The following is a 19128-nucleotide window of genomic DNA, read 5'->3' on the forward strand; positions in this document are numbered from 1 at the left end:
GCTCCAGCATCTACAGCTTATATCTAGACAACCATGTGGAGACATATGTACTGGTAAGAACTACTTTCCTAGATACATTTAAGTGGAAAAAGGCAATAGAAGTTATTTATAATTGGGTACTGCCTGTATAATTTTTTTAATGTACATATGTACTTACATTTGCATAGACTATCTTTTAAAGAATATTCAAGAAACCTGAACAAGATTGTGGAACTGGACTGGATGAGAAACTTTTTTTGTTTTGTTTGTTTTTTGAGACGGAGTCTGGCTCTGTTACCCAGGCTGGAGTGCAGTGGCACAATCTCGGCTCACAGCAAGCTCCACCTCCTGGGTTCACGCCATTCTCCCACCTCAGCTTCCCCAGTAGCTGGACTACAGGCGCCCACCACCACGCCCGGCTCATTTTGTTTTTATATTTTTAGCAGAGACAGGGTTTCAACGTGTTAACTCAGGATGGTCTCGATCTCTTGACCTTGTGATCTGCCCGCCTCGGCCTCCCAAAGTGCTGGGATTACAAGCATGAGCTACCATGCACAGCCAATAAACTTTTTATTGTAAACCCTCTAGTAAGTTGCTTGAAGAATTACTGAATTACTTTTCAATAAAAATTACAATTTTGAAAAATTAAACATCATTAAATTTTTACAATATAATTATCCTTCTCTTGACTTCATATCTTTCCTTCTTTGGAGGGTGCTTAAAATAATTCTCACTAGATTCAATAACCCCTAGCCAAAACTGGGTCAGTAAACCAAATAAACTGAAATTAGAATCATATTTTTTTCATTTTGTTTTTTTCCAAATAGCAAAACTGCTGTGGTTCAACTTCAAGCCATTTACCAAAACAATTACCTAAGTAATCATTTCACCTACAACTACTTTCAGTTAAAAAAAAACAAATTAAGCCAAGTATGCAAAGCACACTCAGATATCCTCCAACAGTCCAGCATTCATGAATCTACACAGCAAGACCATTTTGCATCTCTCAGTCCTCACAGTTTCACATGGAAATCATCAGGATCTAATTAGTGACTCAGAGAAAGAAAGCAATAATAGAGTGCCGAGGCATGCCTGCAAAATTTATAGGTCACTAAAAGTCACCCATAGCAACAAGGCTTCTTGTCTCAGGTCTGCAGTGTGTCACATGCCAGGCTCCTCAGACTCAACAGGCAGCTCTGCACATCCAAAATCAAGGAGCTTGTTTTCCACACTTCATGGAGACATCCCTCTTGTCTAGTTTGACTTCCTCTCCATTTTTAGCAGCAGCAACACAAGGAAATAAAATTCGTGGTTAGATTGATGTTTCTTCCCCCTGCTCTTTCATCTCCTGCTATGCCAGGAAGTAGCATTAAAGTTCTATCATGTGGTTGCCCAACAGGACACAGGAACCCAGGACCTTCCAACCTGATGACTAGTGAGTGCAATGCAGAGAGCTGGAGCTGAGGCTTAATTACACAGGAAGGAGTAGCACTGAAGTTAAGATCAGGTTGCTGAATCATGAAGGAGGACATTTTGCAACATATAGATGATATATGCACACTCACATTTAAAAGCATTTTTTCTTTACCATGACAAACCACTCGACAACAGGAACATTAAAATGGAGATCTAAGATGGGAAAGGGGAGATATGTTCTCTCTGCTCTTTTCCACACCCTTTTATATCGAAAGAATTCCCCATTTTCCCTATTATCAACACAAATCTGAAACCATTTGGTAAATATTTAGACAAGCATTAAATCTGAAGGCACTAAGATCTGGGGAGAAAAAATAACAGACAAGAAATTAAATTAATTTGTGACACCACAAATCCACACAGAATCCAATGGTTATATGAAACGGGCATTATTCCTTAAGACATAGATTTTCATATTTGATAATGATGACATTTGCAAAATCCTAATAGATTTCTTCAAAATGTCTGTGAGCTCTTAAGAGTTTCTGAAGTCAAGGTCAATCGAGGCAGTAAAATAGAAAATCTAAAGATTTTTCAGCCAGGGATGGTGGCTCACACCTATAATCTCAACATTTTGGGAGGCAGAGACGGGAGGATCACCTGAGATCAGGAGTTAGAGACCAGCCTGGTCAACATGGCGAAACCCCACCTCTACTGAAAATAAAAAAATTAGCCAGGCATAGTGGCATGTGCCTGTAGTCCCAGTTACTTGGGACTCAGGAGGCTGAGGCCGGAGAATTGCCTGAACCCACGAGGTAGAGGTTGCAGTGAGCCGAGATAGCGCCACTGCACTCCAGCCTGGGCGACAGAGCAAGGCTCTGTCTCAAAAAAAAAAAAAAAAGAAACACTAAGGATTTTTAAATAGTAACTTGTATTATTCACAAAATAAATAATTTTATATTAATGTACATTAACTTATGAAAATGCAGGAGACTTAAAATTGTAACTTTCAAGATGACCTAAAATGCAAACCACATAAACTAAAACTATAAATTAATGTGGCATTAAGTCAGAATGGCCAGAAGTCACAGTAACTATGAAGTGATATGAAATCAACCCATTTCTTCTAACACATTCTTCATTCAATATTGCTGAAGAGCAAGACCATGCAATCAAAAAATCAAATGTTACAGAAAGAAATGATACATGCTGCAACACACATGGTCTTCAAAAGAGAAAAAAAACAGATAAGAGCATTTATCATTTTTAGAGTCTGGCACGAGAGATGCAAAACGGAAAACAAAACAGCCATGACATTCAGCAAGTATATATGACCAGATTTAAAGGCACTGTTTATTGCTCGATTTAGTTGTAAAGCTAATAAATAAATGGTTCAAGCTCCACTTAAAACCAGAGATACAGATGCATTTTTGGCTTTCAATCTCAAGCAGTCAGACCCCGCTAAATATTAATTATTACCACTGCAAGGGGAATGCTAGATCTCTATAAAGTCCACCTTAAGGTGAACATTAACCAAGATGGTGTTTTACATGGATTAACTGGATTACTTTAAATTGCAGGCTATTATAAGAAATACTAGACAATGTTTAATTGTACACAGCACAAAATCACAAATACCAATAAACCGCTATCCTCAGTAAGAGCTAGCCTGACTGACCACACTTACCGTTTTCCACATAGGGATGAAAGGGGAGGACCAGGGCAAGGATGACCCTGCCTCTAGTTGGCTCCAAGACACTTCTGATATCTTTTAACAAAGTCAGGGGCTGATCACAGCGGTCCAGCAAGTTCAGGCAGCTGATGACATCATACTGGAACCCTGTATTCTGCCATTCATTTATACCAAGGACTCTAGAAAAATCAGAAATAACTGTATTAACATAAAGTCCCTCTAAAGATATCTTTAAAAATAACTGAGATGACAATAAAGGCTTTAGCTTTGTCTTCTAAATTAAGTTCAAAATCTTCTGTTATAATTTATGTTTGCAATAATGACATGGCCAAGGAAGAGAAAAATAACAACCATATTTTTTTTTTTTTTGAATTTTTTTTTTTTTTTTTTTGAGACAAAGCCTCACTCTGTTGCCCAGGCTGGAGTACAGTGGAGCAATCTCGGCTCACTGCAACCTCCGCCTCCCGGGTTCAAGCGATTCTCCTGCCTCCGCCTCCCCAGTAGCTGAGATTACGGGCAGTTGCCACGATGCCCGGCTAATTTTTGTATTTTTGGTAGAGACGAGGTTTCACCACGTTAGCTAAGCTGATCTTGAACTCCTAACCTCAAGCGATCCGAATGCCTCGGCCTCCCAAAGTGCTGGGATTACAGGCGTGAGCTACCACGCCTGGCCCATACTTCTTTAAATTTAGTATTTCACCTATTTCCAAATCTCAACACACACGAAGTTTCCTTTACAAGAACTAATCATGTTTAGTAAGTATGAAGATGTAACCTGACAAAGTTATGAAACTAAAATATCAAATTCTTTTGAATATCAGTTAATGAACAAGAGTCCAGCTTTTTACCATTCATTGGAACTTAATCAAAAAATGCATCATATAATTAATGTTTTCTATTCCTAGGATCCCTTCTATTCTTAAAAATGGCTGGGAGTGGTATAAAATAATTTCCATTGATAACTTATGACCTTTGAGCACATTTCCGTTCCCAGGAAAGACATATTTCATACTTGAGAATCTTCATATCTGAATAACTATACAGAAAAGGACCGGACACGGTGGCTCACGCCTGTAATCCTAGCACTTTGGGAGGCCAAGGCAGGTGGATCATGAGGTCAGGAGATTGAGACCATCCAGGCCAACATGGTGAAACACTGTCTCTACTAAAAATACAAAAATTAGCTGGGTGTGGTGGCGCGTGCCTGTAATCCCAGCTACCCGGGAGGCTGAGGTAGGAGAATCGCTTGAATCAGGGAGGCGGAGGCTGCAGTGAGCTGAGATCACATCACTGCACTCCAGCCTGAGGACAGAGCCAGACTCCATCTCAAAACAAAACAAAACAAAAACTACACAGAAAAGATAAAGCCCAGGACATCCTATTAACACTAAGAGCATGGTTTAAAAAAAACCACTCTCGACCCTCTATCTCTCACTTTCATACACACGTACACAGAACACAGAGAACATTTTCAGTCCTCTACAATGTTGTTATCTCTAGAAAGGGGGAGTTTTTATATCAAGAGTCTTTGTTAGCCACACAATTAGGCAATTTTACAAATTACTTACTCCTGCTTGGTTATACCAATCAGAATGTGGTAGGTGAGACATGTTATGATAGAGACAGGTAAAAAAGGAAATATAAAAAAAGGATCTTTGGTAAACAAGTCTTTAGTAATGTTGAGCAAATACAGTAAGATAGCTCAGAAAATTCTAAAAGTATAATAAGGGTTGTTTTGAAAACCTCATTAGCATAATGATATTTATAGCATTTCTGAATAGCAAAATTTTAAAAACACAAAGCACTTAGCTGCATTTTCTTTTCAATCTATATTTTTATCAAACTAAAGCCTCTTCCAAATAGCAGCCTAATAAACTTCCAGGGACTAGTCAGATTCCTTACTGGTGCAGGTGTTTCATTGCACTAAATACTGTCTGAAATAAGTATGGCATTCAGGCTTTAAAATCACTTTGTTGTACTAAGTCAACTGTGATAGTAATTTTGGAAATTCAATTTAACTCATTCCAAGAGTTTCCAAACATTACTAAGAAGACTACTTTCAGAACAAAAATGTCATCAATTCCCATTCTAAAAAATGGAAATGAATAAAGGACTATTTGTATATATATTAATATTTGTATATATATTAATACATATATACAACTATATATTGGCTGCCTTAACTAAGCAGCCAATTTAAAGACACAAATTGTAAAACACAAATTATATATTTGATTTTTAAAAACAAAACAACAAAAAAATCTGATGTCTATCTGCAATGAAGCAGAAGCCAAACATCATCAGCATGTTCTAATTTAGAATAACCTCACTAAATCTACCTCAGAATGAGTTTCAGATAGGTAGCCTCTGTGTTGGTAATTTTGGAAGAGAAATATATGCTCATAACAGAAAACGGTGACTAACACTAAGACAGTTAAATCTATACCTATAGAAGCTCAAGTGCATTCTTACTTATGTTTTGTGATTTTTATTTGTAAACTCACTCATTTCCACTGATGAAGACAAATTGCTTAGCCCCACTAAAACGGCGTATTAGCCCAGGAATCCTAACAAGTTGTCAGAATTTTCCTTTTTCTAAAACAGTATTTCTAAACCTAGAATGAGGGTATCTATTCACGGGATTATTATTTTCAAGAAAATGAGTTAATACTTCCAGAAGGATGTAAAATATATTTCTCCTTAGAGAATGATAAAGCAGTCAGGTGCGGTAGCTAACATCTGTAATTCCAGCACTTTGGGAGGATCGCTTGAGCCTAGGAGTTTGAGACCAGCTGGGGCAACACAACAAGACCCCATCTCTATAAAAAATTAAAAATAGCCAAGGATGGTGGCACACGCCTGTAGTCCTACCTAAGCTACTTGGGCAGCTGAGGCAGGAGGATAGCTTGAACACAAGAGTTTGAGGTTACAGTGAGCTATGATTGTGTCACCGCACTCCAGCCTGGACGACAAAGCAAGATCCTGTCTCAAAAAAAAAAAAAAAAAAAAGGCCAGGCACGGTGGCTCACACCTATAATCCTAGCACTTTGGGAGGCCAAAGCAGGCAGATTGCCTGAGCTCAGGAGTTCAAGACCAGCTGGGCAACACAGTGAAACCCCATCTCTACTAAAATACAAAAACTTAGCTGGGCGTGGCAGCGTGCGCCTGTAGTCCCAGCTACTCGGGAGGTTGAGGCAGGAGAATTGCTTGAACCCAGGAGGTAGAGGTTGCACAGTAAGCCGAGATGGCGCCACTGCACTCCAGCCTGGGCAACAGGGCGAGATTCCGTCTCCCAAAAAAAAAAGAAAAAATGCCTTGCCATCTCGGGTTGGGAAAGCTCTAAACTTAGGAAATAAGCAATCAGTATTTTGATAAATCCTAAATAAAAACTGAAACACTAACAGTATAAAGAAAATTTACTGTCTTGCTGTAAAAATCAAAACCACATCCTTTAGTTTTACAATTGGGTTTTCTGGCATAAACGACAACTTGGGAATACAAAGGAAAAACTTGGCCATTTTCTGTTTATTGACCTATTTTTAAAATGCAGCAACTTTGGCTGGGCACAGTGGCTCATGCCTGTAATCCCAGCACTTTGGGAGGCCAAGGTGGGCGGATTGCCTGAGCTCAGGAGTTCGAGACCAGCCTGGGCAACACGGTGAAACCTTATCTCTGCTAAAATACAAAAAATTTAGCTGGGTGTGGCAGCATGCACCTGTAATCCCAGCTACTTTGGAGGCTGAGGCAGGCAAATCACTTGAACCCAGGAGGCAGAGGTTGCAGTGAGCTGAGATTGTGCCACTGCACTCCAGCCTGGGTGATGGAGCGAGACTTCGTCTCAAAAAAAAAAAAATTACAGAACCTTTATTTAAAAAGGTGTGTTTTGCTCATGCCTGTAATCTCAGCACTCTGGGAGGCCAAGGGAGGAGGACTGTTTGAGGCCAGGAGTTCAAGACTGGCCTGGTCAACATAATGAAACTCCTGTCTCTACACACACAACACACAAAAACACACACACACACACCCTCTCTCTCAAATTAGCCAGATATGGTGGCAGGCACCTGTAGTCCCAGCTACTGAGGAGGCTGAGGTGAGAGGATCACTTGAGCCTGGAAGTTCAAGGCTACAGTGAGCTATAATCACACCACGTGCTCTAGCCCAGGTGACAGAGAGAGACCTGTCTCTAAAAATATATATATTAATTAATAAAAAGCCTGTTTTTCATGGCCCAGATATTGAAGAGAAATAGAAAATAGCTCTAATCTCAAAAGGAAGAAAAAAATGTAAAATTAAGCTGAAAGTCTGCCTTGCCATCTTGGATTGGGGGACCTCTAAACTTAGGAAATAAAGATACTACTTCCTCATTAAAACCTCAAACTGCACCAATAGTCACAAAATTTACCACTTTTGTGAAAATGTTTTCACTTCATACTAATATTATGAAAGGAATGCCAATCAGTATGAATTTCCTATGCAGGTCAAACTGCAGATTTTTGGCTTATATGCTGTATATTAGGGAAAAAATTAAACCAAGTATTTTTCATGTGGTAGATATCTTTACATACCATGTACACTCCAGATATATTACTAATTCAAACATCTGAAGCTTCACTGAAAATTCCCATTTAGGCACTTAGCATCAAAGCAAAAGAAGGCTGGGGCGGTCAATCATCTGAAGATGGGTTTAACACCTTCCTCTTCGAACCACTTCAAAGCATGGATTTTTTTAAGTGGGGGGAGGTGGAATCAGATTAGGAATTCAGCCTGACTTAAGCCACTGTTATAACAAAGGTCAAAGGATTCCAAGTTTTGAAATGCCTAATTAATTTCTAACTGAAGGAAAACATGTCAATTATTAGCATGCAGACCCACCAGAACCTTATCTGAGACAGACTGCTAAAGCTAAGGGGCTTTCCAATCACTCAGTTCAAACTCACATCTTCCTTATGTCTCTTCCTATAACAATCCTAACAGCAATTTAAACACTGACAGTGATAAGGACTTAAACAGTGCAAGCTAGGAAGGTCGATCTCCCTAAGCTGTAACTCAACTTCTAAGGCATAGCTGTGCCTGGTTATACCAGATACTATACCTATTCCTTTTCTTCCATATAAAAATCCCACAGAGTATCTGTTCACAGAAATCTTCCCTTCTCCAGGCTAAAAATTTCCATGTTTTGCAAATGCTTAAACCGGTCCTGCTCCAAAAGCTACACTGATGCTCTATCTCTAGGATTAATCTGTAAAAGTAGAAACATGTGGATAGGAAAGTGAGTGATTACATAATTCCTTCTCCTTTCTTTCTAAGGCTAACCAGACTTCCAAAAATATCACAGAGAAAGAGGCTGACTCCAGCTCTACCTCCCTGATTCTGCACTGAGCCAATATATAGAAATCTCCCAATCAATACATCATACTGAAATAAGAATACCCTTCTTCCAGCCGGGTGCAGTGGCTCACGCCTGTAATCCCAACTCTTTGGGAGGCCAAGGCAGGCAGATCACGAGGTCAGCAGTTTGAGACCAGCCTGGCTAACATAGTGAAACCCTGTCTCTACTAAAAACACACACACAAAAAAAAATTAGCTGGGCATAGTGGCATGTGCCTGTAGTCACAGCTACTCAGGAGGCTGAGGCAGTAGAATTGCTTGAATCCAGGAGGTGGAGGTTTCAGTGAGCTGAGATCACGCCACTGCACTCCAGCTTGGGCAAGTGAAACTTCATCTCCAGAAAAAAAAAAAAGGCCCTTCTTCCTAGTCTTTCAAACTCCAGATGACCTTAAAACCAAGATTAACACTGACAACTATATATTAAAAGCAAAACAAAACAGAAAATAGCAAGTATTGTCAAGGAGTGGAGAAACTGGAACCCTTGTATTACATTGCTGGTGGGAATGTAAAATGGTGCGGCAGCAATGGAAAAGTATTGCAATTCCTCAAAAAATTAAACCCAGACTTAGCCATGTGATCAAGCAACTCCACTTCTGGGTCTATACCCAAAAGAAGTAAAAATAGGGGCTCAAGTAGGTATCTGTACACCCATGTTCATAGCAGCATTATTCACAACAGCCAAATGGTAGAAACAACCCAAGTATCCACTGACAGATAAATGGGTAAACAAAATGTGGTACATGCATACAGCAAATTATTATTCATCCTTAAAGAAAATTTTGAGCCGGGCGCAGTGGCTCACACCTGTAATCCCAGCACTCTGGATTACTTGAGGTCAGGAGTTCAAGACCAGCCTGGCCAAATAGTGAAACCCTATCGCCACTAAAACTACAAAAAAATTAGCCAGGCATGGTGGCATATGCCTGTAATCCCAGCTACTTGGGAGGCTGAGGCAGGAGAATTGCTTGAACCTGAGAGGTAGAGGTTGTAGTGAGCCGAGATCGTGCCACTGCACTCCAGTCTGGGTAACAGAGCAAGACTCCGTCTCAAAAAAAAAAGAAAAGAAAAGAAAAGAAAATTTTGGCCCATGGTACAACATGAGTAAACCTTGAAGACATTATGCTACATGCAATAAGCCAGTCACAAGGAGCTAATGTGTATAATTCCTCTTATATGAAGTACCCAGAATAGTCAAATTCATAGACAAAGTAGAATGGTGGTTGTCAAGGGTTAAGAGGAGGGAAAAATGGGGAGTTATTGTTTATTGGGTACAGAGTTTCCGTTTTGGAAGACAAAAAAGTTCTGGAGACGAATAGTGGTGATGATTGTGCAACAATGTAAATGTACTTAATACCACTGAACTGTACATTTAAAAATAGTTACAACAGTAAATTCTACCCTATGTGTATTTTACCACTACTTAAAAAAAATTTTTTTGAGAATGCCAGATTCTGATTAGGGAAGAAGTCCCTTCTTCTGATCTGCCTTTTCCAAGTTGTCTCTCGCTAGTCCTTTTCTTCCCTATAGTGCCAACCCCTCTGCTCCAGAAAAATACTGCTACCAGAAGATTATTTCTCTACATTTCCAGTTAATTATGTATGAGATGATTTTTTAAATTTCTAATCATGGAAGATCATTTTTGATTCATATCCTTTAAATAATATACTTTCAAGAAGAAATGCATCTAAAACCAAGAAAATTATACCTGTATTTCTTTTTCTGAAGCTGCCATATCATAGTTTCAGAAAGCTCAGTGGCATAGATTTCTTCAAAATGAGGGCTCATGATTTTTGTGACTTCTCCATCTCCAGCACCTAAATCAAGAAGTCTGTGGGTTTTCCAGTCTGGATTAATTTTAAGCAGTCTCTGAAACTGATCTGGTGAAAACACAAACATTGAGCCTCTTCCTAGCAACCTGAAAAAAAAAGGACAAAAATGGAAGTGTCTATGCAAATTAAGCACCCCTCACCATACACACACAAAGTGAATATAGTGACTCAGCACCAACAACCATAATCACTTGTTACTTGGTTAAGATTTTTTTTTTTGTTTTTAGACAAGGTCTCACTCTGTCGCGCAGGCTGGAGTACAGTGGCATGATCTCGGCTCACTGCAACCTTCGCCTCCTAGGTTCAAGCGATTCCCCTGTCCCAGCCTCCCGAGTAGCTGGGATTACAGGCATGCACCACCACACCCGGCTTATTTTTTGTATTTTTAATGGAGACAGGGTTTCACCATGTCGGCCAGGCTGGTCTCGAACTCCTGACCTCAGGTGATCCACCCACCTCGGCCTCCCAAAGTGCTGGGATTACAGGCATGGGCCACTGCACCTGGCCTAATTTTTTTTTTTCTTTTTTTTTTTTGAGACAGAGTCTCACTCTGCTGTCGCCCAGACTGGAGTGCAGTGGCACTATCTCCGCTCACTGCAAGCTCCGCCTCCCAGGTTCATGCCATTCTCCTGCCTCAGCCTCTCGAGTAGCTGGGACTACAGGCGCCCGCCACCACGCCCGGCTAATTTTTTGTATTTTTAGTAGAAATGGGGTTTCATCATGTTAGCCAGGATGGTCTCGATCTCCTGACCTCGTGATCTACCCGCCTCTGCCTCCAAAGTGCTGGGATTACAGGCATGAGCCACCGTGCCCAGCAAAGTATTATCTTTTATATCATTTCTATGATTAGAAGACAAAGTTAATAAAATAAGAAAATGCCTCCAGATACCATTTGTCTTTGGAGTTGCAAATAATGCCCCAAAAAAGCATGGGAGGAGGGAAATAAAAGGTGGGAGGAGGGAAATAAAAGGTGGAAAGTGGAAAGGATGACAGGGGAAGGAAGAAGAAATAAGTAAGAGATGAATGTGAAGAACTTAAGTCAAAATAGGAAGGAAAAGTGGAAGGAGTAACAGAAAACATGTTTATCAGTTGAAAAAGATGACAAGCTAACACAGCCAGACCACAGTAGCAGAGAAACCAAATAGGAAAAAAAAGTGATTTCAAATATGGAACTAAACCATGGATCAGGAAAAAAGAGCTTTAGTATAATAGATTTTTAAGAGACACTAGAGAAAAGAGGGAAAAGAGTAGTCCTTGTGATGTCGGTTAATATGCATTAAAGTAGATTCGTACTTATGTCAGTTTATGTGGTTACAACTGTCTGGGTCCTATTATTTCTAAAGGTCCTAGAAAACACTCAAAACCATAGTGATGCCTTTGAAAAAAAGAGACTGAGGGGAGTTTAAATGGAGATCAAAGAGAACCCTCAGAAAAGCAACTATAGGTCCAACCAAGTCTCATGGTAGCATCACCCTGGGAAATAAAACGCAATCCCTATTTAGGACTTGTTTTCTAGCTCTGAAATTCTAGTTTATCTAGGACAGGGATTCTCAACCCTCCTTTTAGCAGCAGAACCCTTTCTTTAAATGAAGTGGAACTCACAGACAACATAAGATCCTAAGAGAGCTGCTGCTGTTCGAATGAGGTTGGGAGCCCAGGAGCTGTAGCCAGCCCACTTCTAGGCCTTTCTCTGCAGCCTGAAGCAGTTCCTGAGGCACCTCCTCCTCAGACCCTAGAAAACAGTTTGGGGACCACTGGTCTAGGAAGTGGCAGGGAAACCTGTTCTGTACTGCTGCTCTCTGGAAACAATCATAAGGTACAGAATGTTTGCTGCTATACAGTGACTGGAAAGATGCATGTAACATGGTGCCCAAGGTAAGACCAGTTTTAGGAAAAAATACAAATAATGGAGTTCATGTAACAAAGTCCCCCTTCCTTTTCCCATTAAGGCCATAGGAGAGTTTAACCAAGTTTACAGTAAATCTTCTGCCCCACAGAAATGCTAAAAAGTTGGAGAAAGACCTCAGAGACCACTAAACGTGATGCTACCGACTACAACTGCTTACCAAAGAAAATCACGTCTCATAAAAGACAAGTTGTTTTAATCCTCAATTGTTCATACATTACAGTAAGAAAATAAGCAAATCTGAACTTGCTGAAGCAGCTGTACAAAATTTAACACAATTTAGAAGACACAGAAACCAGTCACAGCAGAAAGAGACTACTGGCAGCATGGCTGAGGGGAGGCAAATTTCAAATACTGATGCTGACTTGCCACAGGACCAAAAGTAAGTCACAAAATAGTTATTTTGCTTAAATTTTCCCAGAGCATACTTCCCAAGCCATCTCCTTGGGATGTGAGGAATCTTGACATGATAATCATAAAATTCTAGAACAAGAGGTCACCTGAGCTCAGAGCTCACAAGTTCATCTGAATGGTCTACATTTATAGGCACTAGAGGCTGGGCATGGTGGCTCACGTCTGTAATCCCAGCATTTTGGGAGGCCAAGGCGGGAGGATCTCTTGAACCCAGGAGTTTGAGACCAGCCTGGGCAACACGGTGAAACCCTGTCTCTACAAAAAATACAAAAATTAGCCAGGCACGGTGGCATGAGCCTCTAGTCCTAACTACCTGGGAGACTGAGGCAGGAGGATTGCCTGAGCCTGAGGAGGTCAAGGCTGCAGTGAGCCATGACTGTGACACTGCACTCCAGCCTAGGCAACAGAGTGAGACCCTGTCTCCAAAAAAGAAAGAAAGAAGGCACTAGACAGAGAGGGGAAGCATTGTCCTATTTTGAAAGAACATTAGCAACAGGGGCTCTACAAAAAGATTAACACTGTCAAAAAATAAATCAAAATCCATCAAGCCCAGTGTTTATCAACCAGGATTGATTTTGCCCTCTAGGGGGCAATGGGAGTAGACAGGAGAGTTTCCAGTAATCACAAGGACCTGGCAGTACTACTGACATTTAGTGGGCAAGGCCAGAAAAGTTAGACTTCCTGCAGTGTGGGGGGCAGTCTCGCACAATGAAAAACAGTCTCACCTAAAATACCAAGCCCAATACAAAGTTTCCCATAAACACTTTAAACCATGAAGAGATATGACCTTCTAATTTGGGTTTAACTTTAGTGTTTAATAACCATGCCAGGATCTCTGGTCACAATCTAAGTTCTCTCTAGACTTAAGAGTCTATGGAGAGATGTGCCTCTTCCTTATAAAATAAACTCTGGAACATCTATTAAGTCTTTCCTTACTTGGCCTTCTCCTTCCCAAAATAAAGGAAGTTTGATAAGTATCTTAAGGTAATACAAGACAGTACCACAGTAATGATTTCTGTGAGAGATGGCCACCTGTAGTAAGATTATTACTTAATCTCCCACTGCCATGACTGGAAAGTACTGATGGGCCCTAAAATTTAGTTTTTAGCTGAGAATGGGACACAAGGCAAGAAGGACTGAAAGCAGGGTGGGTATCGAAGGAAAAAGCAGAAGAGTTTTAAGTAAGGGAAGCCAAAAGGGGTTTATTAACTGCATTGCCTCTTTGATCAAACTGTGAAATTCTAGAGCACGGAATTTTAACCAGGGTCTTATGGGTACAGGAAAGGAGAAATAAAAGTTTGAAACCCCCAAAATCATACACAAAATATTGAATGTAAGCACTTTTTGAAGAGAGGATTCCTACCTTTTATCACTTTCAAAGAGCTACAGGACCCCAGAAAGGATAAGAATCTCTGCTACAGTGACTCATCTGAATTCCAAAGGCAGAATAAATGGTATAGAACAGAAATTCAATATAACCAATTTAAGGAACAAAATGTCAGACCAAGTTGTATCAACTCAACCACCCATATGAAAATAACAACTGTTTGCCAAAGCAAACGTATGGCAATTTCACATAAACAATGAAGAAAATCAACTGAGAAATCTTGAGAAATGGCTTGCGGTCCCTGAAGACATATTTAAGGACCCGATGATACACTGGGGATCCAGACAGTCAGTAGAAACTGGCTCCAAACCTCAAGGGAAAAGAAAAGTGGGCCCAACCAGTGGTTTGAGTGGTCCAATGAGATTTTTTAACTATTGAGCCTGTTGCTTTTCTCTTTGGCATTTTAGAGTCTAGGTCCTTAGGAATGCTTGAAAATATGGCCAAGAAAGGATTGAAGAAAAAAAAAAAAAAAAACTCCTAAACCTTTTTCTATGGATTTATATGAGGGAACCACTCTGGGGACAGAGATTTCCACAGTAAGTTTATAAAATTCTGGTGAACCTAGACATTATTTAAGAACAGATGCAGGACTCTTCACTCAAGCCATCATCCACTGTTGGGCTGACTAATTAGATCTCCCAAAAAAAATTTGCCACTGTGAAGTATGTTTAAGGCAAAGGTTTTACTTTTCAGCCTAAGGGCGTAAAGCCCTCAGCTTCAGGGCTTGGTTCCAGGAGTCTTGCTACTTTGTGGTCCAGAACCAGCAGCATTCAGCATCACTGGCATCGTCTAAGAGCTTGTTAAAAATGCAGACTCTCCAGGCGCAGTGCCTCCCACCCATAATCCCAGCACTTTGGGAGGCAAAGGTGGACGGATCACTTGAGGTCAGTTAGAGACCAGCCTGGCCAACATAGAAACCTCGTCTCTACTAAAAATACAAAAATTAGCCAGGCGTGGTGGTGCACACCTGTAATCCCAGCTACTTGGGAGGCTGAGGCATGAGAATTGCTTAAACCCGGGAGATGGAGGCTGCAGTGAGCCCAGATCACGCCACTGCACTCCAGTCTGGGAAACAGAGCAGGACTGTCTTAAAAAAAAAAAAAAAAAAAAAGCAGACTCTCAGGCCTAGCCCCTGACGTACTAACTCATAAACTGCATTTTAACAAGACCCCCAGGTGATTCCTATGTACATCAAAGCCAAGAAGCACTACCCTAAGTAACTCCCGCTATGAATACACATACTAATGAGGGGGTCATGTTATGGTGAATTTAAAGGGTAGAACCACAGAAAGCTAGAACGCTGGACCAACTGCCAAGGTTCTGACTAGTAGAAATATTGTAGCTCAGGTAGTCAACATGCTGAACAAGATAACTTTTCTTTTTGTGTTTTTCCTTTTGTAAACCTAAGGATAAAGAAAAAAATAAATGTCCAAGATTCACTTACCCATTGATAGATGTTCTAGACATAAACAGGCTAAAAACAGACGACACAAAAGAATGATATAATTGGATAAATAGCCAGCCCGATTTCTCAATGCTGTTGTTTAAGAAGATCTGTGTTCCTTGATCAAGGTAACTCTGAACAAAGACAGCCTGGAGTGATTCGCATAATTTCTCTCTGTTGCACACATACCACTAAAAAAAAAAAAGAAGAACAAAAATTAAAACACACAACTGAAGTGTCACCTAAGAAATCCAAAAACAAAAAACCAGAAGACTAAATCAAATCTAAGATTTCCAAATATTACCATCTCATGATACTCTGAGAATAATCATTTCGTATACTCACATAACCTATAAAATATAAAGTACTTCTTCAGACCATGACTTCTCATTTAATTCTCTTACAGCCCTCAAGGTAGGTAGAGTGGGTGAGGGAAGGGTGGAGAGGCTTTTGGGTCATTCAGCTTAGTAAGCAGCAGAACCAGACCACAGTTCAGGCACTCGGACTCCCAGCCCAGTGCTTCAGTCACTGTACCCGAGATTTAGAAAGCTCTGCTGGCCTCTCTTTCACTGAGATTCAACATCAGAAGGCAAACAGCTATCAGTATCCTTGTTTTTAGACAAGAAAACAGTCACATAACCCAATGCCTTAACTCCAAATCACCAAACAAACCCAAATAGAATTTAACACTCCAGTGACCAGATTAAGTTGCCTTTCTTCTTGTGGGCTATGTAAAAGAGAACTTTAGAAATCCTGAAGTATGCTTTACAAATAGGTCATATGACATTCTCACAGAGGCAACATGTGCTCAAGAAAGATTAAGAAGTTACTTAAGGTCATACTGCAATCAATGAGAAGACCAAGTAGTAATATGCTAAGAACCAGATTTCCAGGAATCGGCTCTACCCAGAATCCACATTCTAGAACAAAATTCAAAGAGCTTCACCTGTAGATGAAATTTAATCTTTCATAATAAATGAGTTGGCATACCAGAGAGGTGGGGAAGCAGACTGTACGTCAGCTTTAGCGTCAGCCTCACAATCAAGTCCCGGCTCTGCCCTTCCTATGTGAGCTCAGACAAATCACTTAATCTCTGAGCCTCCATTCATTTGCAGACTAGAGACGTCACTGGGGTCTATCTATCCTGGTAGGGTACGATGAGGATTAAACAAGATAATGTAGGCAAGTCCTCAACATAATACAAAGCACATAGTGAGAATCCTACAATAATAATAGCAATGAGATTCCTCTAACATAGCCTGATAAATAAGAATAAGCCCGTTAAGTACAGTGATGAAACTAAAAGTATATCAGTTATTATTAACCCATTATCTGCCATGAAACACAAATTTTTCCCAGTCAATTGGCCAAGAGTAATTTGCTTCCCCCTGACAAACATGACGTTTTATCAGCGGTAGACGTCCCATAAGTGCTTGCACAATTGATGGACCAGCTTTACAGTCATCCTAAGCTTACTAAATGTTCAGTGAAATCTTAAGTAACATTCCTGATGCTAACGTTAAAAGGAACTAGTTACAAATCAACACAAACAAACAGGCACATTAAATTTCAGAGATTAATCATTTTACAAACTCTGTTCCCTAAATTGGGTAAACCAAGCCTTTCCAGTAGTGGACTGATTTGTGCTAATTTGCCATTTCATCACAGTTATCAAAACTGCTTGGACTTTATATATAAAACTATTTTTATTTTTCCTACTCTATATGACAAGCTATGAAGCTTTTTACATTCACTGCCTACATTTTTTTCCCTTGGTCTGAAAATGTTCTTGCTTAATGATTTTCTAATTCTTAATACTTATTGTGCCTGAAGTTATGCTCCAGTGCAGGTCATAAACCGTTTTTTATTATACTCATGACCTCCTGGTGCACGTTCTGAACTCTGTAATATGGAGGCCACTCTGACTTTTATTTATTTTTTATTCTCTGAAATGGCTAATCAAGATGAAAACCATCACCTTGATAACAGGCAATCAGGTACATTCTATTAATGTGGATCAGAAGTCATTCAAGTGAAACAGAGGAGCTAAGAATTCCTTGGCATTCACTTGTAAATAGACTAGAACAACAATAGATTCTGACTTCCAGAACCAAGCAGGAACTGGCACCATTAGCTTCAAATAGTGCTTTCAAGCACCAAGAGGAAAACTCAAGTTTTTAATAGCATTTTTCTCAATTCATCAACATTAACACGTGTGGTTGAACCTTTATTGTCACACAGGTCTTTCAGGAAAGAAACTGCTTATTGAACAGAACGTGCTACAGAACAAAAATAGAGCAAAGCTCTTCTCTTTAAAAAGAAAGGTGAAACGTATGTCCTTTCTGACCATTTGCATGACACAAATGTCAATTTCACAGCAGCATTGTCAGAAAGTGAAAACAAGTCAAATGTCCATCAAATGGTGGATAAGCAAGATGTGATAACAGATTCATATAAAATAATAGCATATTCTGCCATACAAAGGAATGAAGCACTGCTCCATGCTCCAGCATGGATGAACCTTGACAACATTATGCTAAGTGAAATAAGTCAGTCACAAAAGACCACATACTGTATAATTCCACTTACATGAAATGTCTTGAATATGCAAATCCAGAGATAGAAAGTAGATAGTAGATTGTGGCTGCCAGGGGCTGGGGAGCTGGGACAATGTGGAGTAGCTGCTAATGGACATGAGGTTTCTTTTTGGTGTGATGAAATGTTCCAAAATTAATACTGGTGATGGCTGCACAATTCTGTGATTATACTAAAAATCAATGAATTATACTCTTTAAAAGGATAAATTTCATGGTGTGTGAATTATATCCCAATAAAGCTGTTTTTTAACACACACACACACCCCTCCCTAAATATGCAGGTGGCAGTCAGATCTTCCAGAAATTAAAAGTGGCCTGAAAACATAAGTAACCTAGCAAACCTCTTAAAATGCAAATTTTAAATGCAAATCTGATCACATCACTACCCTGCTTAACAGGAATCTTAGGATAACATCCAAAATGCTTAATATGGCTTACAAGGCCCTGAACGATTTTTGTTCATTCTGTGTCTCCAGCCTCACCTCATGACATTCCCTACCAACCCATGACCCCTGGACCCTCACTCCATCACACTGCTCCACCCCTTCGTTTTTTTTTCTGGAAGGCCCCTTTCCCGTGGCTGTCTCACATGGTATTTGCTCTGCCCCCCGACATTTCCCACCATCTAACCCACTCTCTCTTCACCTGGTTCGTTCAACTTCAGCCTAAATATTTCCTAGGTATATTTTCTTTTCAAAGGAAAATATACCTAGGAAAGGCTAGGCTAGGCCCCCTGTTCTAATACCCTTTCATACATCCCATTTGTTCCTTTGGTAATATTTACAATCTCTGAATTGAATAATTGTAGACAATCGCATGTTCAGTGCCTATCTTCCCAGGTAGACTGAGAGCTTCATAAAGGCAGAGAAAATGAATGGCTTCAGTGCCTGGCACAGATACAGACAAACAATAAATGTTCATCAACAGGCAGCCTAAACAGAATTTGGAGTTTCTAACAAAGTCCTAGAGGAAACATAAGGATAACCACAGAGACTGCTGCCATGGGGTTTCTGTCAATTTCTCAAACCCTGCAAGGCCTTGCTTAAACCTAATTTTGCAAACAGCGGTTAAAGCT

General features: G+C 40.0%; 1 protein-coding gene across 4 annotated transcripts in view; it reads right to left on the reverse strand.

Annotated features, from left to right (window-relative positions):
• METTL9 (methyltransferase 9, His-X-His N1(pi)-histidine) overlaps positions 1 to 19128 on the reverse strand; it is a 58093-nt gene that overhangs the window by 29277 nt on the left and 9688 nt on the right. For all 4 annotated transcript variants that reach the window (XR_010124234.1, XR_010124235.1, XM_054455618.1 and 1 more), the window contains exons 2-4: positions 15457 to 15647; positions 10182 to 10391; positions 3083 to 3267 (exon numbers count right to left, since the gene is read on the reverse strand). Coding sequence is in view for 2 of the 4 variants with exons in the window: in XM_054455618.1 (XP_054311593.1) it covers positions 3083 to 3267; positions 10182 to 10391; positions 15457 to 15647 (586 nt within the window). In the remaining 2 variants the exon portion in view is untranslated. The remainder of the gene's footprint in view (positions 1 to 3082; positions 3268 to 10181; positions 10392 to 15456; positions 15648 to 19128) is intronic.

Source organism: Pongo pygmaeus, chromosome 18 (genome assembly GCF_028885625.2).
Source record: "Pongo pygmaeus isolate AG05252 chromosome 18, NHGRI_mPonPyg2-v2.0_pri, whole genome shotgun sequence".
In the NCBI taxonomy this organism is placed as follows: domain Eukaryota; kingdom Metazoa; phylum Chordata; class Mammalia; order Primates; family Hominidae; genus Pongo; species Pongo pygmaeus.